At 43.3% G+C, this 24,033-nt stretch overlaps 1 protein-coding gene across 11 annotated transcripts in view; it reads left to right on the top strand.

Moving 5' to 3' along the window:
* Positions 1 to 24,033, top strand: part of ELMO1 (engulfment and cell motility 1) — a 520,745-nt gene that overhangs the window by 275,842 nt on the left and 220,870 nt on the right. For all 11 annotated transcript variants that reach the window (XM_004741958.3, XM_004741959.3, XM_045089495.1 and 8 more), the window contains one exon: positions 9,844 to 9,952. In XM_004741958.3, the coding sequence (XP_004742015.1) occupies positions 9,844 to 9,952 (109 nt within the window). The remainder of the gene's footprint in view (positions 1 to 9,843; positions 9,953 to 24,033) is intronic.

Genomic DNA, 24,033 nt, shown 5'->3' with positions numbered 1-24,033 from the left:
TGATCTGACTTGCCGGGATTCGTTTTGTCACTAGCTCTCCTGGAATGTGTTTGTTTCGGAAAGCAAGTTATGTCCAAATATGTTTCAGACAATGCATGTGGAGCGTAACTTTGCTTTAAGACGGCAATAACTGTTAAGGCAGCAGTGACAATTTCTCAGTAAGAAATCAGGCTTGAGAAACGTCAAGCCCAATTTTTCATCTAGCAGTGACTGTCAGACAATGCCAGCATCTCAGTGTCTTCGCATGCCATTGATGGAGATGGAAGGCATTTGTATTCAGTAATGTAATGTTGAGTGAGTCAAAATTCTGCCCCGTGATCTTGTGATTTATTGCGAATACTGCCCAACATGCAGAGGGGCTCCTCTGCCTTCGCTCAGCATCCAATTCCCAGTTGCAATTAATCTTTATTACATTCCATAGTTCACCGCTGGTCCGGAATGTTAAAAAGATGCCTCAGGAGAGAGTCTGGAATCCCATTTCTTCCCCTCCAAGCTTACCCTCTCTGTGAAGTTGACTCTGCTTGCCCATTGCGTGCCGTGTGCAACTTTATCCCAGAAAGTAATACTTCCTTGTAAAAAAATGCAGACAGTCTAGAAGTAGATGATAGAGGGACATCGCAAATGAGAGCCTGTCTACCCTCCAGATCCCCTCCCCTTGTGCCTTTCAAATAGATTATGAGCCCTGAAAAATGTGATGTTGTTCATGGGTGTATTTTTAGCAGCTAGCAAGTTCCTTAACCATAATGAATACTTAAAAGATATACTTGTTGAAAAAAATAATTGTTGGATGAATGAATGAAGGAATGCATGAATGAATCAAACCAACAGTGGGGACTAGAATTCGTATGCCAGATTTGGGAAGCCTAGAGCCTTGCTTTTCAAAATGTGGCTCTTGGTCCTGCAGCATCAGCATCCCTTGGGAGCTGGTTAGAAATGCAGGATCTCAGGCTGACCTCAGTCTGTCGGATCAGAATCTGTATTTTAATGAGATCTTCAGGCGATCCAAGCAGTGCTTTAAAGTTTGAGCAGACCTGAGCAGTGCGTGTCTACAAAATAATATAAGCGTGAGTTTTCACACGTAAATGCCTGGAAGTGTATGTGATTTGCAGGTAACCAGGGTGCAGGGAGCTGCTTGTTCCCCATCCGTGGATAACTGAGGGCTTCATAAGGGCTTCATACTTTACTTCCCTCGTGGGCCCCATGTGGCTGGCTGTACTTGGGTGCCCTACAGGACTGTTACTCCAGGCCACTCCTGAACCTCTGGTGCCTCCGTCTGGTCAGTCCTAAGCCCCAGCTTGGAAATAGAAGCCACCGATGCTACCCAAGAAGCAATTCAAACCACAGCATAGAAGCTGTGAGTCCTGCCGGCAGACTCAGGATGCCGGCACATCACGTGCAATTGTCAGACAGCAGACACGTGACTCAAGCTCCAAGGCATGGTTTCCCCATCTGGAGCAAGTGTTTCTGCTTGACGGCTTGTGGGGACCCAGTGAGTTAGACACTTGAGAGTTTGTTCTTGGTCCTCAGTCCATCTGTATTCACTCTTTATTCAATTGAGATGATACTCACGTCACACCAAATAAACCATTTTGAAGTGAATTATTCAGGGACATTTAGTACTTTCGCATGTTGTGTGCAAACACTACCTCTGTGTGGTTGCGAGACATTAATTAGCATCATCCCAAAATGAAACCCCGTATCTATTAGGCAATCACTCCCCATTTCTCCCCCCACCCTCACCAGCCCCAGGCAATAACCAATCTGCATCCTGTATGGATTTTAACTCATTAATGACATTTTTCATTTGTCACAGAAAAAAAAATCAGAACAATCAGATTTACCTCTCCTTTACCTATTCTTCTTGCTTTTCACGTCTTCAAAAACAGGAGGTTTGCTGTTGATGGAAAATGAGAGCATAGACGTGGCATAACTTTAAATCAGTGGTTTGTAAATTGTAGTCCCTGACTAACAGCATCCATGGTATCTGGGAACTTGTTAGAAATGCACATTCTTGAGTCTACCCCAGAAAAACGGAATTATAACTCTGGGGCTGGGGCCCAGCAATCTATGGCTTTAATAAGCTTCCAGATGATTCTAGCATACGCTCAAGTTAGAGAACCACTGCTTTCAATAAGCAAGATGTTCCCTCTGCAAGCTAGCAGCGATGCCTGCAGGTGCCTACTACGCATGTGCCATCCCTGGCCCAGGAGCACGCGTCGTGGCCTGAGAGGAGGTCTTCTGGTTCGGTTTCTGTGACGCAGGCACCTGCAGGGGCATTGTTCCGGCTATCTGCTGGCCTTTGGAAGAGTCCGCAGAGCTGATGTCTCAGCTTCCTGCAGTGATGCGGGGGTCCCTATGCGGGCATAAACTTATGTCATCCCTGCTGTTGCTGACTCTTTCCTTCCTGGTGCCGCCCAGCTCCATACTCGGCGGGAGGACTCCCCCAGCCGAGTGTGGCTCTGAGTGTTTGGTGTGTCTCACACGTCCTGGGTTGGTTTCACTGTATCAAAGTGCAGGCAGCGCTTCTTTTTGGTTGATTAATGTTCAATTTGAGATCTATTATGAACCTCCAGGCTTTAATTACTACACCATTACCCAGTCAATTCCTTGCCATTTTATATTTATGGCTTTTATTATGCCTCTGTATGTGCAACTGCCTAATTTTATTCTGGAAGGATTTCACCTCATTAGCTGGGTTTTATACCATTCTTCTCATTTGTCCAGATTGTTATTTATCTCAGTTCCCGGTGTGTGCTTTCTACTTTGTTCTCTTCGCTAATCTGACCTCTTATACATTCTTTTTCTCCTTTTCCTGGGATGCATTGTTCTTTTGCCCTTGGCAAGAGCTCTTGAAGTTTTTGCACACTCTGCCCTGGGGGTTCTGTATCCAAGTCACACTCTTGACTCAGTCATTCCACTGCAGCTGCTTGGTGTCCTTGGCCTTGTCCAACGGCCTTGAGGCCTGCCCTTCAGCCCTGGACATACCATGGATCGCTTTATTATCAGATTTATTTCTTCTTCCCCCAACTTCTGTATGTGTAATTGGAAGATGCATAGATGGAAGCTTTTTCTTTTTTTAAGAGCATGCTGCTAAAAATAATTTTAAAAATGTTTTTTGTAATGCTTTGTAACACACCTTCCCTCAGTCCCTCCAGTGTTTCAGAGGAATCTATGGTTTGGTATACTTGCCTGCATATTTTGTTCAGTTACACCTCAGACCTGCTGAATCCAGCTCCGAGGGAGCAGCCCCCCGGTCTGTGTCTGGCAAGCTTCCTGCGATTCAGATGCCTACTCAAGTTTGAGAAGCGCTGTTCCAAAGAGAGGCTGAAAGAACCTTAGGAAATCCATCTAAGTCAGAAATAATATTAATTCCACCCAACTCCTTTTGCCAAAAAGCAAGATTAATAATCTCTAACAGTTTTGTTTTGTCTTCTGTTTTTATTTTTCTTCGACAGCTTTGCCCTAGAATTATAAGAATATTTCAGTAAAGCAAAGAATAATACCCTGGCATGAGCTCATGTAATTACTTATAGCAATAGCAGATCGATCATCTCCATCACTGAAGAAGTCTCAGGCACTGAGAGGTCTTTACCTCCACTTTTTTTTTTTTTTCATTCATCTGTACACCACTCGTGGGTAGGTGTCCCTGTCCCCATTTTTATAGGAGAAAACTGAGATTGAGGTTTAGGAATGTGCATCAAGTCACCACCTCTGTTAGAAGGTGATCCAGGAAAATCATTTCTGTCCAGAGCCACAGTACTGTCTGCTCCTCTCTTAGCGTGGTGAGGACTCCCCTGATCAAACTTGGCAACTGTTTTACTGTCCCCCTTCTCAGTAGGAACAGGTAGAGTGTGTCGCCATGGGAATTGGTAAGCAGGACTGCGTGCTCTTGTGTCAGGTCACCGAAGTTCCTCCGTGGGGTTTCTTTCTGTGCTGTGTGACCTCGGGCAAATTTGCCTCAATTTGTCCATCTGTCAAGAGGGATGGTACAGTATTTCTATCACACAGTAGGAGGTGTCCCTTAAATGAGACAATCCGTAAAAGTGCTTGGAATGAGGCCTGGGAAGTCAGTGCTCTGGGTGAATGGCAGCTGTTGTTCGTGTTGCTCTGCCCTCTTGTCTGCACCTTTAAAGCTGTCTCCTTTAGGTTCCCTCACTCTGGGGCCTCGCTTCCCTTAGCTGTAGAATGGTGACAGTGGATCAGGTGGCTGAGCAGCTGGGATTCTGATTGCTCTGGTTCATTTTCCTGCTTGGCATAGTTTCTAGGATTGTAATGTTCCTTGTTCTCTGCCCATTTGAAATCATCTTATTAGGCTTTGGCGTGTTTGTTTGATTTTATGGACTTGCTCAAAATTCATGATCACAATTAAGCTCTTGTGCAAGTCCCTTGAGGCCACTCAGTGTACTTTCTAATGCTTCTCCCCAGCTTTCTGGGACCAATCACCATTAGCACTTGGTCCCATTAGTACCAAGGGGGAACAGAGGAGGAGTGTTCCCTCGTGGCCCCCAAGTTGCTGGGAGAGGACCTCAAGCTGGGCTTATACTTTGACCTCAGGAGAGGTCTTGGTCTTGGCGATGTGATCTAAGGGCTAACGCTTCATTTTGGGGTGTTTGGGATCCTGGTACCAACACAAGTTATTTCTGTGTTGCAGAGGGAGCCTCATGGAGGGTTTTGTTTGTTTGTTTGTTTGGTTTACTATAGGAGAAGATTGGTGTTTCCTCTGGTGGGTCAGGAAACAGGTTTTAACAGACTTGTAAGGTTTATAGGACTCTGAGGACAAGTGTCCCGTGGTGGCCGTAATGGTTTCGTATTGGGACTTGTTGCCCACATCGGTGGACCGTGACTGGTTCTTCAGGCTCCTTGCTCATTCCTGCACTTGGACCAGCGTGTATTCCCGGGAAGACTCCCACTTGAACACAAGCACAGGGGCTTCCTGTCTGTAGTTTTGGTGTAGGCAAGTGAGGACACTTCTTTATTTATGTGGTTCTCCTGCTGAAACAACGTGAGAGCCTCTGGCTTACTTACCAGTGGCCCCCAGAGGGCCAGTGTCCCTGCAGTCATGATTTTGGTTTAGTTGCTGGTGAAAGCCTGGTGTAGATGTCAGCCTCTGGGTCACACAGGAATAGGAAGAGGGAGGGCGGTGAAGAGATCATAAACCCCAAGTAGGTCAAGTCTGGTTTAGGCGTTTTGCCTTTGTTTTCTGATTGAATTTGCACCACGGTCCTAGGACGTGAGCTCTCTGAAACTTCTGGGTAGCTCACAAAGAGGTGGGGTGCTTTGTGCACGTGAAACTAGTTTTGCCCAGGCGTTCTCAGTTCGATGCTTGTCGTAGCAACTATGCTGAGCTATGCTCAGAAGTAGAGCAAGATGGACAGTTCCTTCTTTTTGGAGAGAACACAGTAGAAGTTCACACAATGTCTTTGGTGGCCTGTGAGGAGACCTCTAGGCTTGATCTGACTCTGAGAGTCAAAGCAGCATGTGAAGGAAGGCTTCCTGGGTGAGAGGCAGTGGAAGAGGCTCTCGAGGCTCTCATCCCAGGGCTGACCATGGGGAAGACAGAATGGATTGGGCCTGTCCTGGAAGAGGAGAGGTCAACAGAGGAATGCAGAGGAACACGTGTCAGGGACAAGCAGCTGAAGAAGTCAGCCATGCAATGCTGAGGCTGAGGCCAAGGGTGGCCACAGGAGTCAGAGAAGGGTTGAGTGCCAGCCTGTAGTTGGCCTTGTAGTTAGCCTGTCAACATCCAAGCCAAATAGGTTGGCCATCTGAACTGGTGGAGAAGAAGAAATGCAGAGCACTCAGAGGGGTACTCAGAATTTAGGGAGGGACACCCTGTGGGCTACTCTATGCAGCACTGGGTCACTCACCTTGAGCAGTTGTTACGGATCTTCACGGGATGAATGAGATAAGAGAGAACCTTATACTTTTGTCTAGGAGGAACTAGGATTTATAGAGCCACTTCAGTGAGATAGAAGAAATTGATCAAAGTTCCTTAGCTTCTTTAGTCATGAAATGCATTGAATTTTATGACAATATGGTACGGGAAGGACATCTTCACAGGAGAAATTTGGAATTTGAGGACATAACAACGAAATTCCATGATGGACCTAGGCTAGGTCTATGTGTGATACAAGTAAGTCTACTCTTCCTCTTGTGCCCACATTTTAAAGAGAATAATAGTAATGCCTGACTTACCAATCATTCGGACTTTGTTGGGGATCAGTTGATAGAAGTTATGTAAATACACCCTGCAAACCAGAGAGTATTTAAAACAGATTTTGTACTTAATATGGCATCAGTATCCAGTATTTTATTTCCTAAGACATGCAGCTGGTTATAACTTCTTCTGGGGTATGGCGTATTCTAAGATGAGTGATAATAGCAGGTTTTTGTGCTTCATCCATCAATGGTTTCTGTTCAAGTATGTTTGCTCTTAAAACTAAAGAGTGAGGAAAAAATGAAGATGGGAAAATATGCCTTGATATTTTCACATGGAACTTTTCAAAATGCCGCCCGTGAACATGGTTAATACCAGAATGTTGAAATTGACTACAGATAGATCAGCGTGTTAATTTTAAAGCAAAGAAGCTACCATGTCGTTTAAGAATTCTCTCTCACTCTAGTAATACCTTATTAGTAAGGTTCATAATCATAGTCTTTTTTGCAGGAATGTAGACCTTAAAATCCACACAGGTAACTTTAAAGACTTGTGTCCGCCTTGTTTAAAGACACCGCTCAAGAAGGAGGGTTTGTTTTTCTTTAGGAGGGTAAATATGGTAAGATGGATGGTACGTTAAAGAGTAAAGAGAAGGGCTTCTCAGAGCTGATTTACATATTGATTACTTAAATTACTCCTTAATTTAGTGCCTGCTAATAAACAGTGCCTTGGAAATGTTTCTGGAACGTTTATTGGCTGCAGTAATTCTATCTACGGTGTATGCAGATCACATCCTCATTAAATATTGATGTGCTCATGAAATGTTAATAGAATGTTAATGTGAAATGCAGGGGAATGTCCTCAGTGGGAGCCAGGAGCTGGCTGAAAGCTACCTGTCTTCTGTCTTCTCTTTGTGTTCAGTCTTCTTCTTGCTCCATTGTTTCCATTCATTCCCCCGCCCTCAGGAGATTTGGATTTGCGCCTTGATATATGGGGTGGCTGTTCCAGATACAACATTTTTAAAAGGCAAAGATTCCCTGATTGATGGGAATGGAGTTGTTTTCCTCTCCTGCTTTCCTGAACTGGAATTCCTGGTTAGAACTAGGAAGAATTCCCCTAGAAGGAAGAGGGTGATTCAGGCTCAACCTCATGAGTCTTTGTGCTCAGGCAGCTTGCCCGGAAGAGACAGTGAAGAGGAAACAAGCCTTTCAAAGCCTCTAGCACTGGTCCTTCCTTGCTCGATTGGAGAAGGGATTTAGTTAGAGTTTACATTCAGCTTTCTCAGAGAAAAAACAATCCACTCATAACATGTGTTCCGTAAAAAGACCGCAAAGAAGAATTTTTTTTATTGTAAATCCCAAGGACAATAATGTTATGTTCCTGGTGATATTCAAGACATAATTATTTATGTGAGCATATGTTCCACACGGTTGAAAAGTCTTACAAAATGGGGTGGTTCATCAACCTCTTGGACCATGATAAAGGGGTAAAGTGGTAACGGGGACGGCTGTGAAAACTGCTCATGGGGGAAGTGGAAGAGGAGATTGAATGAGCAAACTGTGTTGTGATTGTACCTCGGTGTTAATGCAGTGCTGGCAGAAATAGCCCCGAACAGTTAATGTGTTCTGGGGTACTGTGAGTGCATATAGTAACATATGTATATATGTGTGTTACACTGTTTGTGCAGAAAATGGTTGCAGCACATTTTTGTTAGAATCCTCCTCTTTTGGTTTTAAACAATGCAGATGACATTGAGCTCCCTCACACCACCATGCTGTTGGGAACCCTGTCCCTATCAGTAAGATAGCACTTTCGTGCAGTTTTCCTTCTTCCCCCTTTGCTTCTCTCCTTCCAAGTATTCTTTCTTTTCTCTCACTTTTCTCAAAGCCTTCCCTTCCTTGTCCTCATCATTCCTTGTCTGCCTCTATTGTCTTACTTTTCTGTGACCACACGCTGAGTGCCCCAGGCAGGCCCACTCTGAGCCACCCTCATCTCTGCCAGGGATGCTGCCCAGGCGCTCCTTTCTTTCTTCTTCGCTGTTCTCTGTTGTCTGTATTCATAGATCTTTTCAAAACACACCAGGCTGTGTCACTCTTGTCACTTGCCTGCCTAAATGGTTAGTGTCTCAAGGTCTTGGAATGATAACCCACACAGTCCTGGGGCAGGGGCTCTGGCTCACCTCTGCTCTCCCCTTCAGGCTCTTGGAACCCCTAGTGCTGCCCTGCATCACCCCAGGCTCCTTTGCTTTATAGACTGGGCAGTGTGCTGGCCTGTCCCTCATACGTCCTACTCAGCTCAGGGGCACTGTCCTTGATCCCTACACCTGGAACCTTCTTCCTCCTGGACCTTGACATGGCACTCTCTTTTGCATCCTCAATTTCCAACAGTCACTTGGTTATCAAAACTCTCCTCCCCAGGCCTTCCCCCTTGCCCTTTAGCACCTCAATGAGTTAAATTTCTTTTTCATAGGACTTGTGATAAACTGTAATTATCTATGGTTTCATCTGTCTTCCTCAGTGGAAGCTGGTTTTTCCTTTTGTCGCCATCTGATTTTGAAGTTCAGTGTCTTTAAAACAGAGTTTTATTGTTTTACTTTTGTTTAATCCATGTGTACAATGGCTCCCTTAATTGTGGTGGGAAAATCTTAAACTATCTTAAGGGTAGAGGAGAAGTTATCAGACCAGCCGAACAGTTTTCAGGGGAAAGGGTTGAGCAAGTAAGATCTTTGCTCTAGGAACAAGTGGGACAGCCCCTCAAATGCTGCCAAGGCTCCCACTGCCTCTCCTCTCTGCTTTCCTTTGTGTGTGGGCTTGCTTATCTTTAAAAAAAAAAAAAAATTTTTTTTTTTTTAATTGCAGGCTCACATTCAGATAGCTTCTGCACTCATAGCTCTTGGGTACTGTCAGCACAAATGGACCATTTTATTTTCCCTTTTTGTAGGATAAGTCTCAGGGAGGAACTCTGATTGGTTCTCTTTGTGTCACATATCCCTTACGCATGCTCCAGTTAGTTAACATGGGGGGTTGGGGCCCCTGGGTGGTTCAGTCACTTAAGTGCCGGACTCTTGATTTTGGCTCAGATCATGATCTCGGGGTGGTGATAGTGAGCCCTGTGTTGGGCTCTGAGCTGGGCGTGGAGCCTGCTTAAGATCCTTCCTCCCTCTGCCCCTCACACCCCCACTCACTCACTCTGTCTTTCTCTCTTTCTCTCTTTTTCAGACAAACAAAAGTTTCAAACTAATGCCAGGGGTGAGATCTTGTAAGAGCATAGAAACTCTGTGGGAGATACGTGACAAAAAATGTGGGAGTTGAAGGCACAGAAGAGCTGCTACCCCCCAGGATAGGGAAGTTGTGACGGGGGAAAGAGAGCAGTCTTACCACTTCAGTAAATGGTCTTTCTAGTCCTGTTTTGAAAAACTCTCCATCCATAGGCACTTCTGTGTCAGTGTAAACCAACGAGCAAAATATCCTCTTAGAGAGTGGGAAGTTTTAGGAGATTTGGAAAATGTGAGAGTTTTAGGCGCTGTATACTGAGAATATGAATGGAGTATATTTTTTGTTTGGGCCCCAAGCCTTAGTCTGGTAATCTGAAGTGGCTCTGTGTCTCTGTTACCGCAGAGTCAACATTTCTGACATGTTCCACAAACTGATTGCCCTTTCTGACCTGTTCGTTCTTTCCTCTTGCAGATCGTGCTTGAGAACAGTAGCCGGGAAGACAAGCATGAGTGTCCGTTTGGCCGCAGTAGTATAGAGCTGACCAAGATGCTGTGCGAGATCCTGAAAGTGGGCGAGCTGCGTAAGTGACACCTGGTTCCCGCGTGGGCCTGGGGCTTGGCAGGCACCCCACTTCCGGGGCTGTGCCTGGACCTACACGAAGAATTCCCGAGGGGCTGGTGAGCTATGCCTGGGCATCCCTGTGGACCCAGCATTCTTTGGCTCAGGTTTCCGTGTGTGTATTTCTGCATATCTGTTCTGGGAATAACCGTTCTTAAAATCTACAAGAATGGGGAAATTGGCAGGTAATATGACTAAATTTCCAATATTGTAAACATGAGAATATGTTAAAACAGTCCTATGCTTAGTAATCTGTTAAAGAAAGAGATCTATGGCTGCTTTTTAAAAATTCCAGTTTTTTAACCTATCAAAGGATCATTTTCTCTTCTTTCTTTTGAAACCGTTTTTCTCTATAGGGAGAAATTGAATACCTTAATAAGATCCTCTTGCTCCCAGGATCTCCCTTGTTTAGAATGCTTTCTCTAAGCAAGAAGGAATTGTAGAAGAAAATGGGTAGTTGATCATGAGAAATGTGGTCAAAGATAAGCTTATTGCTCTGTTTCTTTTATTACAAAATTTAGGAGGGGACCCCCAGAAAAAAGAGGACATAATGATATTCCTGTCTTTTGTTCATTGGTATAATTTGGGTTGAACCTGTTAGGATGCATCAGATTTAACCTGGCCTGCAGTCATTGTCGGCACCAAACCTCCTTAAAGTGGCTGACTTCCCTCCCCTCCAACATCTCCAAAGCTGACGCCTGTACACATCTTCCCTTGTAGGCTTAATCACTTGGGCGCCAGAGAAAGACATTGGGTGAGAGATGTTGGGTGTATGGAAATGTGGTGAAGGCATAGATATTCAGTTACCTGCTTGAGAGCTTAAAATAATGGTCCGAAATGATAAATGGAAAGGAATCCGATGATTATTGGAAAGGGGGTTGTGCTTCACCTACATCGTAAGAACTGACTCCAGGTGCTGCTCAGGTAAACAAGGAAATGGAGAATGCAGTAAGGAAACGCTGAGAACAGCCAACTCTTACCCTCCTCCAGGGCAGGTGGATGGAGAGAAGAAGATGAGCCGACATGGTAGTGCCACGGAGGTTCATTCCTTGGGAGCCCAAATTAGGGCATCTTGGCATGGAAAGAGCAGCAGCCTGATCTGAGAGAGGTCTGTGTCAGTCCGCTCTGGTTCAGGGATCACCGAGGATAACGTCTCCGTTTATCTGGATCCTTGACCCTGCTCCCCTCCTGCTCTCCATCAGACTAACTTGTTGAGATTTATGCCTGCCGCCGAGCTTACTGTTTATTCGGTTGAAGGATTAAAGTCCTGAATTTGGCAGATCCTACTGAATTCCTCAGTCTGATTACTATGACTGTTTTGTGTTTGGGTTGATTTTATGGGGGAGCTACAGGAAGTCACTTGCTGAGAAGCATTATAAGAGTACCTGAGGTTTTCAGAAGCTGGTCAGCGGTCTTGCTCTACCTGGCTGGGGCTTGTCCTGTCTTTGGTTTTGTTGTTATTGTTGTTGTTTTTGTTTTGTTTTGTTTTGTTTTTCCCCATGTTGCCCCCTTCCCTGTGGCCTGCTTTGGGCTATCAGTTTTCATCTTGATGGCAGCAGGAGGTGGATTCTTTCATGCTTCATTATTATACCCAGCCTCTGCTCTTTTCCTTTGCCCAGCTGGCATGTATCTAGCATGCTACAGGTTAACACAGAACAGAGATGGAGGAGTCGAGGGAGGATGCTGGGACTAATGGGCAGCTCGGTTCTCTTTCTGCCACATAGGACCTTCGTTTCCTTGGCTAATGTACTCAGACTTCGCCATGCTCCTACACCTCCACATTTCCCCCAGATGTAGATTGGTAGTATTTGGGGTGATGATTGGAAGACCTCTGTTCATTTTGGCTTGGTCACAGATAAGGACCCAGGGAACAGATCATATTCAGCCTAGGGAGACTAACTCAGAAAAGAGGGCCAAGTTCTAGGCTGTGTGTGGGCAGGACAAATGTGGATCTGATTCAGACTCTCATCCACGTCAGGGGACCCTATTTGCTGGGCAGGGGAATGGGGAGACTGTGGTGACAGGAGTCTGAGCAGACAGTGCTGCTCAGGTGAGTGGCAGCTCTGTGCTTCGCAGGAGGGAGGGTGGGTGCAGAATAAGGAATGACCCCTGGCAGGTGCAGAGCAATCCTTCCACACTGTTGAGAACCTGGTATGAAACCAGGAACAGGACAGAACCTCATTCCCAGGGGCTGAGATGAAGAGTGGGAATATTTTGGGGATCTCTGGGGGTACCCCATATGCTGTGCTTGCACTGTATATTATTCCATATCTCACCTTCTGCTTCAGAGAAGGTTCCAGCCTTCTGCTGCAGATCATTTAGTACCTGGTCAGGCCCATCTCTGCAGTGAGGTTGGCCTTGGTCACCTAGGGCCTGGCATACTCATGGCAAGCTCCCTTTGTCCAAGATGACAGATGTATGTATTCATCTATTTAATAAAAATCTATTGATTACTTACAGTGTGCCAGAGATAATGATGGGCATGGCAGATACAAAGGTCAATCAGATACAGTTCCTGTCCCCAATAAGCTTGCACTTGAGAAAGTGTAAGAATGATTTGGGACTAATATCTTCCACTCTTAGTTTAAGTAATTGCGTATTTATTTTAAATGCCCATTATCTATTCTAAGGCATAATTTTTCCAGTGTTTTGATAGTTTGAGTTTTCAGATTGGCCTATTGCTTGCACTGCAAAGGTCATTCTGGACATTTTGCAAGGATTATAGAGGACTCCACGTTTCTAGAGTCTACATGCCCAAATGAGTTGTTCTCTGCTCATAAAATATTAAAGGATTGCTACATTCTGATTGAGTGCTAGACATAGAATGATAAAACACCCTGTGGTAAGAGGAAAATTGCTTTTTAATGGATTGCCTTTTGCCCACTGCCATATTAAATAAGTTACTAATATGGAAAACAAATCTGAGTATACCCTGATGTTGAGGGAAGTATCTGTTTTTCTTCTGAGGAAAATTGGTTTCGCATACAAATCCATCTTCCTTTGGTTTAACTGTGTCTGTTTTTCTGCTTCTAAGTTCATGGTTCTCAGATTCATGTCAATAATTGACCCCTGAGATCACGGTTGTGCTAGATGTATAAGCAAGTGTGGAGATCAAAGAAATACCAATTAAAAATCTAACTGAGCAAAAGGACATATACAAAAGTAGAAAAATTCAATTTTCTACAAATGCTTTGTCTTTTGCTTTAACTTATAGTTTTTTGAGGAAACCCACTTCTGAAATACCGGTTATCTTTTGGTGTCCAAAGCAAGCATATTAACATTCAATTAGATTACTGATACCAAGTATTTATGCACAGTGTTTTTAAGACTACTTCTTAAAAAGAACTCAATTTCTGCTTCCCAATTATTAACACTGCAAGAGGCCAATGTTTCCTAGTGTGGCATAAAAAACAGCATCTGATAATTTATATGCTTAGAGCGCTTTATCAAGGTTATTTAATTGAAACCTGTTACAAGATCTTAATCAAGATCAATAACATTTATGTTTATTAATGAAGAGAAGACTTACACTTACCAGATGTTGTCTGGGTCACTGAGCTCAAACCAGTGTTCAGGAAGCCCAAGGAATAGTGCAGAAAGAAGCAGAAAAGCGGGGTGGTTGCATGTTGGCCCCAGAATGACCCGTCTCTGAATCACAGATCAACTACCTAATTGGATGCCTTGAGCATGTTTCCGGTCTGTTCTGAGCTTCTGGTTCCTTATCTCTAAAATAAAGATAATCCCTGTTGCACATATTTTTCGGGAGGGTTCAGTGAGATAATGGGCGCTGCTTCTATTGCAGGATAGATGGTTTCTTTGCAAGTGATAGCATTTTGCTTTGCACAAGTGGACGGCGGCTTCAGTGATGGCAGGAGAACGTTCTGACTTAAGTAACAGCTAGAACCAGGATCTGGAACAGTGACGCTCGTCTCTTCACTCTTTCCATTCTGACTAAAATTATTCCTTGTAATCTGCTTCGTCCATGAGGCACTTTTGAGAGCAAGGCGCTTGTTTTCCCTTAGTTTCAATTTTAAAGATCACGAAGAAGAATCCTTATGGACCTGGGTGTGGTCACAGATCTCCCCGTGGCGTGGGTAGTGCAATTGGAAACCCCAGTTAGAAGAACAGGATTGAAGCGGAGTGGAGAGCGAGACTTCAGAAGAAGAGGTGTATTTGGGGGTGTGTGTGGTGGGTCAGGGTGTTGGGAGGTGGGAGGTGGTGCACTGGCAGAAGATGGGAGGTGTATCACAGACAAATGCAAAGATACTCACTGTAGTGTGAAGTCCTTAGGCCGATTCCTGGCTCTTAACTAGGGCTAAAAAGTGGTGACTATTGTTTGGGTTCTTACAGCCCTGTTCCTAAATCCATAATAAGTTGTTGAAGGATAAGAGGAAAACTTGATTTCTGACACAATAAGTTAATTACTTCTCTTTTGGTTGTTACCTCAGGCAGTTATCTTCCAATATCAAGTGGAGCTAGGGTATTTCTTTTTGTCTCCCGTTCATTCAGTATCTACAGGGCTGTTCTCTATGAGTCAGGATCTACTCTCTGGTGATGTGGACTTAGAACACACACTCTGTCCTCAAGCAGCCTACATGCTGACTGGAGAGTCCTTCATATAAACAAATAATGAGAAAATGCATTGTCATTTGGAACATTATGTTTAAGTTACATTAGCATTACTAAAAGGCAGTGGTTGGTTCTTTCTGCTCATGGGAAGTTGGACAGACTAAAGAAAGGAGAGTCTTGGGAGGTGTGACACAGAAAAGGAGATACTCAAGAGATGGAAAGAATAACCAGGTAAGCACAGATATGTGTATGGTGGGCAGCCACTGTTAAAAATTCCAGGCAGTGAGGTGTAAATAAAAAGACTTGGAGGTTCAGAGAATTCTGGTTCCATGTGGCTAAAGCAGATGGCTCAAGGGAGCAAACAAATGAAAGGGATGCTGACAGAAAAAGCAAGAGTTAAATCATAAAGATTTGCCACACAGAGGAGTTTGGACTTTACAAGCAACGGGAATCAATAGGAGGACTTTTAATAAGAAATGCCCTAGTCCTGGGCATAAAATTCTAGAATTAGATTATGTCTTCTGGTTATGACAAGAACTTGTGAGTGTGATAATGTATGGGACCAGGACCAGGAACAAGCTGACCTCACTCTAGCCCTAGGCCAGCCAGGATAGCAGGTAGGAAGCTTTCAGCTGCAAGTTATAGAAATCCCAACTCAAAATGGCCTACGTAGGAAGAAGCTTTATTGAACATCATAACTAAAGAGTTGAGTAAGTCCTAGAGTTGATTAATTTAGCTGTTCAGGAATATCATCAAGGACCCAAGTTCTTTCTGCCTTTTGGTTCTGCCATCCTTGATGTACAAAATTTGTCCTCAGGCAGATAGAAATATGGTGGCCATCATCATATGGTCCAGAGGAACAAGAAGCTGTGTATTCTAGTGAGTCTCTTTTAGATGTCTAGAAAAGTTTCCGAAAGTCCTTCAGCAAACTTTCTCTAATGTCTCATTGGCAAACACCATGGCTTGTGCCTATGCCTAACTGAGTCTTTGGTAAGGGGAATAGGACCAACATTAGCTATTCCTTAGACTGGGCATGAAATCAAATTCCTTTTTTTTTTTTTTAAAGATGTTATTTGTTTATTTGAGAGAGAGCAAGCAAACGAGAGAACATGAGCAGGGGGAGGAGCAGAGTGAGAAGGAGAAGCAGACTCCCCCTGAGAAGGGAGCCCAGTGCAGGGCTCCAACCTGGGACCCCAAGATCATGAACTGAGCTGAAGGCACAGCCTTCACCAGCTGAGCCACCCAGGAGCCCCGAACCAGCCTTCCTTGAGTATACGACCACAGGATGATAGGTAGCTAAAGAAAATTGAGATTTTGTTCAGATGGGGAAAATAGCTACTTGCAGCCCTTAATTCTTTCCCTCTACTTGGAAAACTCTCTTCTGCATTTCCCTACTGCAGTAGAAAACTATAGCAAATTGAAGTCTGATTACAGCCCTCTGTCATTTTGCCTTTACTGGGAATTGGGGACTGCATTAGAATTTTTTTTTTTAATGTAGCAATATCAGAGGTTGCAGAAAAATGGTAATTGAGTTTTGATTATAATGTATTTCATTTCTCATCACTAAGATGCTCGGGCTCCCCTACCTTACTTTCCTTTTAGCCGATGTCTATTTTTCACTCCCTCAATTATGCTTTTGTATGTGGGTTATTCTCAAGTGTATTTTGAAGGGCAGGATGGACATACATTTGTGATTAAAGTTTTCATATTTCCCTGAAACAATTTTGCCATCATCACCTATTTGACCATATATAATTAGATTAAAACTTAAGAGCTACTTCCTTGTTTTGAAAAAAACAAAAATAAAATCTACATCACACGCTATGAAAATACTCAGCATTTCCCTACTTTGTCTTTCAGTGGCGATATTTATTATAACACACCAGTAGTGCTGAGTGAAGCACCTTGTATAATTCATCACCCAGACACCTCTGCTTTAGCAAGTAAAAATAACACAGACGAGCAATCTGAAAGAACTCTTTGGAGTAGAGCAGCAATTAGAATAGACACAACGCTGGGACATTGGTGTTTTCGTACTTTGAGAAGTACCATCCATCACTTTCACTCTTAGAACATTCTGGCTTCAGAAAACTCAAGAAAAGTAGATTGAACAATTAATTAAGCCTCTTTAGGACCCTCCCCACCCCCCCTTCAGTAACAGCTTATACCCATGCTCCATGGAAAGTTGAAGCCTGTCAGATCTCGTCTCAGTCTTGAATCTTCGTTTTTGATGTCTATTTTCATATCTTACTTCAACGTTAAGTTTAACGTAAAAACAAACTTAATTAATTATTTAATAATTAGTCAATTAATTTAAAAAAAAGTTCGTGGTCTGAGCCTATATTGAGAAAGTTGTATCCACTTTGGGCCCAAATTAAAAATGTCATAGGAGAGCGTATAAAAGTCCATTGAGTGTAGTATTTATGATCATTCTAGAACTGTTATCAGGATTCGTAATAGTGTCACAAGACAGGAGGACCTAATATATAGTTCTTGCGTTCAGAATCAGAAGCAGTTGATAACTGGCACAGCTGAGACAAGTAAGGGCTTTTGTCAAGACAGTTCACCATCTTGCTCCTTAGTCTCCCATTTGGAACCTGGGGATATCGTCCTCACCCTCCCCATCACCACAGCCACCATCATGATCATTCTCATCTCAGAATTAGATGAAGAAATATAGGTTAAAGTGTTTTGTTAACTGTAAAACGCCCTATTTGTGAAGGAGATAACAACCAAACTTCGCACAGATTTAGAGACCCCGAGTTGTCTCTCTTCCTGTCGCAAAGTCAGCTCCATGACTTAAGAACTTGAAGTTCTGCGTGATTGGCTGGCGTTTCAGAAGATAGTACTTGTTGATCCTTCTGAAATCACGAGGTAATTTTTATCGCCGTAGAAAGTAATTGCTGAGAGAAATTAAGCTTAGCCGTTTAAAAGAATATCTCAAGCACATCTCTTTTACCAGTGGATGAAAACAATTCATATTTATCACAGGCAGTTTTTAGCACTTGCTCCTTGTTACCTCGTTTCCGAGAAGACATGTAGCTGAAAGCAACCAGCATCCATTTCTTTAGTCTTTGAGGTTCCAGATTGACAGATGAGCCTGTCTCTGATGTTCTTGATTGAGAGGTGAGCCTGGTAGGTTTGCTGAACCTCATGAAGAGACAGACACAGACCTGTGGAAAAAAACACAGATGCCCACTTGTCTTCCCTCCCACCATGTAGAATTACTTTTCCACCAGCTTCATCTCAAACATCACATGACCATTCTGATTCCTCTTCTGAGTTCCTGCTGAGGAGGACGTCCTTCTCAGAATTCCTATAGCACTTCATCTCTGCCTCTTTTATTATACTTCCTCCTGTTGTAGAAAACTTTTTTTCCTTTAATTCCTGGTCCTGCTTCCCTCAAAGTTGAGGTGGTTTATTGTAAAGTATAGAGATAATTTTAAAATAAATAAGTGGTGAAAACAAAGGCAAATAAAAATTATAACTGAAATGGATTATGAAGGTTTGCAAAGTGCATTTTATTTATTTATTTATTTGACAGACAGAGATCACAAGTAGGCAGAGAGGCAGGCAGAGAGAGGGGGTTGGAAGTAGATTTCCTGCTGAGCAGAGAGCTGGATGCAGGGCTCGATCCCAGGACTCTGGGATCATGACCTAAGCTGAAGGCAGAGGCTTTAACCCACTGAGCACCCAGGTGCTCCCAAAGTGCATGTTTTAAAGGCCTTCATATTTACTAGTGGTAGACTTGAATTTGGCTCAAAGATTTGTCCCAGGGAAGCAAGAGGGGCTCCGTAATGGAAGACAGATGAGTGCACATCTCACATGAGGAAGCTCAACGTGTAAATCCAAATGCTAGTTTCTGTTAAGGCTAAAATAGTATTTGATAGCACTTAATATTTGTTAACGATGATGGAATAGGCATGTTCTTAACATTATTTTTTTAAAGCTTCTGTAAGGCAGCCAACACTATATTTAAAATGGTGATAGCGAAACAGTTTTCCCATTAAATGCTGGAACTAAAAGTTGGGTGCTGTCGAATGCTAATATTCACCAATGTTTATTTCTCCTTGATCTGGAAGAGAGCAACAAATAGAGGTATAGTTCACTGATAGAAACAAAATATTTTAGATTATAGACAATAGACAATAAAAGTATCTCTCTAGAAATTCCTGAAGGAGCGAAAGAAAAGCTGTTAGAATTCATATAGTTTAGAAGAGTAGCTATATGGTGATTAACAGAAAATTGTTTGCCATTCCGCATGTCAGCGATATTTAGTTTATTATAAAATGAAAGAAAAGATTCTTTTTAGTGTCCAGATTAAATGTACAGCTTCAGATGAATCCTAATGGAAAACATCTAAGATTTCGATGTGAAGAAATCCGCCAGGCTTCACGAAGATACACAAGTTTTAAATAAAGAGCGAATGTTGTATTCCTGGAAGGAAAACATTAGTATTGGAGTAAAGACGTGACTTCCTCCAAATCAGTACACTGGCCCGTGTATCATCCCAGACTACCAGCAGAAGCTGACATGGGAACTCCACAGAGGGATTGTGGGGTTCATTTGGAAGAATAAGGAGGGGCAGTTGGTAAGGAAGGACTTATAAGGAGAACAGTGAAAAGTACATGGACCTAAGAATATATTCCCTTTTTAAAAAAAAACATTTTTTTGCAAGAAAGCCCAAAGCACACATTCATATGTACCTTTCACCCAGGTTTACCTATCGTGTTAATATTTTCCGTATTTGCTTTATCGTTCTTTCTTTCTACACCCAGACACACCCATGCACACACAGATGCATAGTCACATGTATTATTAAAATATGAAAACCTTTTATGACTGGAAAAAATTAGATATCATCTGAAGAAAAATAAGGAAATAAATAAAATGGTTTTAAATTGGATCCAGCTCTGGCTGGTGTTCTGTCAGAGGAAAAGGTGCCAAGAGCCCTGCCTAGCAAGAGGCTTCCCAGGAGAGCGGTGGGGTGGAAGGTTTCGGCTGCTACAAGGGGAGGCACCGTCACGGAGCAGTGCCGAGAACCTGGCTTAGAATACTCACCACCGGAAGCCTGAGAGGGGCTTGCTATCACCTGACAGCACCCAGTGCAGGTCGAGGGGTTTGTGCTGGTGAAATTCGTGCCTACCTTGCCTTCTGTTCTTCTACAGCACTGTGGGTATGGCTGACCTAAAATCCATGGTTGTATGCATGAGGAACTATGGATTTCCGTATATTCAGCTTCTTATAGAAGTTAAAACATCATATATATATATATATATATTAAAAAAAAAGACATAAAAGGAACAGGATCCCAGTAGATGAAAGAGGTCATTTGCATGAATGGTACTTTGACTTCTCATCTGCTACATTATTCTAGTATTAAAGTGAGTAGTCTCACTCCAAAAAGTGTAAAATGTAAAACCATCTTTCCCTAGTTCTGTACCCTGGGTTTGGACCCACAGCCTTTTTTTCCGAAGTGGTGCTTTACTCAGCCTCCCCAGCATTTATTGTAGCATTGTGATGTGCCAGGCCATGAGCTTCAAGGTCCTAGGATGCCATAGCGGTAGGACATTAATTTGGAAAGGCAGCATCAAATTAGAAAGTAGAAGCGGAATGCTGAAAGATTCAAATCGAGGGCAAAGTAAAGTAGGCCACGGAGAGAGAGGAATGAAAAGAACCACAGTCCGGATGCCAGACTGCACTGAAATAGTGGTAAAAATGCATCCTGTTAGGTTTTGAAAATCAAAACAAAACAAAACACAAACAAGCACAAACCCCAGAAACATGTTCTCAGCTTTGGTCTTTAACTTACTTCCCACAGATGTGCCCCCCCAACCCCCACCCCTGGGGAAGTCCCCAGTGGTTCGGAGAGCAGCAGAGGATAGAACGTTCCAGGATGCTGTGTGCAGCCTTTCATCCTTCACCCCAGGCCTTTGGATGGAGAGATTTTCCTGGTGGTTGGAGTAGATTAGGAGGTAGATGCTAGTGGCATCTCCCAGCCCTGGGCACTTTAATTTCAATCAGACACCACTTGCTGATTTATGGGGCGCCTGGATCACTCAGCCCATTAAGCATCCGACTCTTGATTTTAGCTCAGGTCATGCTCTCAGGTTGGTGAGATCAAGCCTTGCCATTGGCACTGAGCCTGGAGCCTGCTTGAGATTCTCTCTCCCTCTCCTTCTGCCCCTCCCCCCACTCCTGGGGCACACACTCTCTCTCTCATAAAAAACTACAACCAAAACACTTGCTGATTTAAAGATAAGCAGAAAAAAATTTATTTTTAAAAATGACAATGAATGTTGCCACTTATTAAATGCTTTCTACAGGGCAGGCGATTCTCTGAGGCAATACTCTGTTAACCCTTTCAACATCTCCATTTACAGACGAGGGGCCTGGGCCCCTCAGAGAGGTTAAACAGACCAAGGTCACACAGGCAGTTAGATATAGTTAGCTGTTGTGGGATTTGCTTGTGCTCTTTACTCTTCACTCTTGTGCAATGCTGTAAACCACTGCTTTCATTTTTTAAAATATCTCGTCTTCCTCACAGACTGTAAGCTCTTGAGCAGGAGACTGAGAGGGAATTCATCTTCCATCCTACGCTGTAGCCCAGTGCCTTACGTACAGTGTGCACTTAATAAGTATTTATTGCGTGAATACAGTAGCTTTATAGTTGCTTAAGGGTCAGTTCCAATAATATTTTTCAGATGACACTCAATTTTTTATGAACTTTCTGTGTTACCCCCAAACCTCTCAAGCAGCATTTTTTTCCCCTTAATAAAGTGAGAATGAGTTCTACAAAAGGGTGCCTCCTCAGTCCTCCCCCTTCTCTTCCTCCTCAGGATAATTTAGTGAGAAGGCCTACTGAGTCCAAATTTGAATCAGAAAATATCAACACTACAGTATGTTCCCCAAAGAGGAAAAAATGATCTATTTTCAATCTTGTGTTTCAGAACACACAGCTGTGTGACTTCCTAATTTATTGTATTCCAGACAGCTCTCGACTTGCTTTCTTGTCTCTTACCCACCCCCTAGATCTGGAAGATGGGGCAGACTTTAACCAGTCCAGAGTGTGGGTGCAAAGAAGCCAGAGAACTGCTCCTTCAGGGACGCTTCTTGCCCAAGCAGGGGCGCCCATCAGCTTGGACCTGAAGGGAGCCTGGTTTCCCAGGCTGGCTGCCGCGGGCTCGAAAGTCAGCTGTCACCTCTTTTAGGTCGGTCCCAGCTGCCTATGTGCTGCCCAGGAGGGTGGTCATCCCCCTGCCTCTATCTTTGGCTCCCAGCAATCGAGCCCAACGTGGCTTCCCTTAATTTGGCTCTCCAAGGGTTTGGCCACAAGAACAGATTGCAGCTGTGGCCTGAGCATCTTTAGAAGTGTGAATCATTTTTTTTTTTCCCTGAAGAAGCTATTTTGAGCCTTATAATTGCATATTTCATGTTGTGTGTGTATGTGTGTGTGTGTTTTTCATAGAATCAGGAGAATGACTTGCATTATTTTTTTAAAAATAGATATCTGCTTGTTTCTTTGCTCTTCTATCTTGTATAACCTGGGCCGGTGATTTCTGAATGTGGCTGTGCGTCAGATTCGTTTGGGGGAGCTTCTGGGAAATAGAAATTCCTGCCGTGGAACCCAGAAATCAGTATACTTAATGAACTTGCCAGTTCATTCCTAGGCAGCTGGCTCTTCTCTCCTACATTTGGGAATCTCTGTTGAACTTCCTTCATGGTAATTTGGATCATGGTTAAATGGCTATCTTGATGGGGTGTTGAAAGTACTAGATCGGGCATTAGAGGTCACAGGTTCTAGATCTGGCTCCATTCGGACCAGCTGTAGATCAGCCTAGTCTCCTGTGTCGTCCCTTAGTCTCCTCTGGCATAAAACCATTACTGCCCCGGTAGCCACCAGCTCCAGTACTGCTGTGTTGAGCTAAGTCCTTCTTATATACCCAGTATAGGGACTCTCACCACTAAATAAGTTGACTAAAACTTGGCCATCCTCAGTTCTTGAGAGATGTGTATAACCTAGGTTGGAATTGGATTCTGTGCCAGAAAGTGAAAGAAATGCCCAAAGACCTTGTGAGGCCGGGTTCCTGGTGATAAGAGAGCCTGGCAGCACGGACCAAGAGAACTTGTTTTCTGCCATACAGAGATGACTGCTCTCACCTTCCGAGTGTAGAATTTAGTCTAATGTGCTTTTCCCACTCTGAATTTTTTCCTCCTGTGAAATATCAACTTTATTGCCAGCAAAGAGTTCTTTGAGAAGAATTAGACCTTAATTTTGCCAGAACAGATCAAAGAAATGGCAAAAAACATTCCTCTGGCTTGATTCTCCCCTGCCTAGCTGATTTCACACTGCCGTTTCCCACCTTGATTCTCTCGGCTGGGTTTGGTGGCTCTTGCCTCTCCGTCGTGTGGTGCGGCTGTTGGCTGAAGCAGCTGCCTCTCCCATTTTTACTTGGAAACAGGAGAGTTTAAATAATCCTGAAACTTGGAAGAAGAAACAAGCCTAAATCCAAAGGCTGTTTAACATTTCTGCAAGTCATACCTATTCACACCCTGAGAAACACAGCTCTAATGGTTCTTTGGCTTTTATTGGCTAGGTAATAGTTTGAGGAATTGCTTTGTATCAGAGCCCAGACGAAGCCGACCAAAGAGCACACACTTTATGTCCCATCTCTGCCTGCCCAAGTCAGAACTAATCTTGCTTCTTCTCTGTGTCATTGTTACCAGAGGAAAACCTCACATTTAAAGCCTCATGGGTTGACTGTTCTGATCGGTTAACATAACATATTTCTGCTTTGGGTTAGGTAGGAGTTTACCTTAATGCACATACTGTAACAATTTTTCCTATTCCATTTTATTCTAAAAATGAGCTAATACCATCCTTGGCCCTTTGTCACCTGATTCTTTTTACTTAATGCATTAAATGTGTTACCTCTTTCTTTCCAGTAAATTTACTAATTTGCAGTTTATTCAAACTTTCGATAGTTTAATAGTTTTTCATTTCATATGCATATTGCCATATTGTGGATACAGATATAAATAGTACCCCATCTTATGAAAGTATGGGTCTTTTATCAACAAATAGCTACATTGTTTACGAATTTTTGTTTTTACAAAGAGCACCTGGATGAACGTTTGCCCAGTAAATGCGCCTAGTTAACCCCTTAGTACTTGAGCCATAGCAGTGAAATAAAACAGAATGCCTTCTCTTTCCTTAAGCTGCATATATTTATTTTACTTGGAGAAAAAGGAGACAATAAAGAAAGTATGCCGCATGGTGAAAAGTGCAATGCAGAAAAGTCAGAACAAGGAAGATGCACGGCGTTGTCTCCCTGAAAAGACTGTGTTTATCACAAATATAGGAACGGAGATAGTATTGGGACGAGAGTTTTCCCCAAAGAGGGAATAGTAGTTTAAAGGCCCTGAGGCAGGAGTGTCCAGCCCTGGGAGGGAAGAGCTAGGAGGCCAGTGACA

Source organism: Mustela putorius, unplaced genomic scaffold (assembly GCF_011764305.1).
Source record: "Mustela putorius furo isolate JIRA1106 unplaced genomic scaffold, ASM1176430v1.1 tig00003845_pilon_pilon_pilon, whole genome shotgun sequence".
In the NCBI taxonomy this organism is placed as follows: Eukaryota; Metazoa; Chordata; class Mammalia; order Carnivora; family Mustelidae; genus Mustela; species Mustela putorius.
Note: the sequence above shows the minus strand (reverse complement) of the source record. Positions and strands in the feature narration are given on the sequence as shown.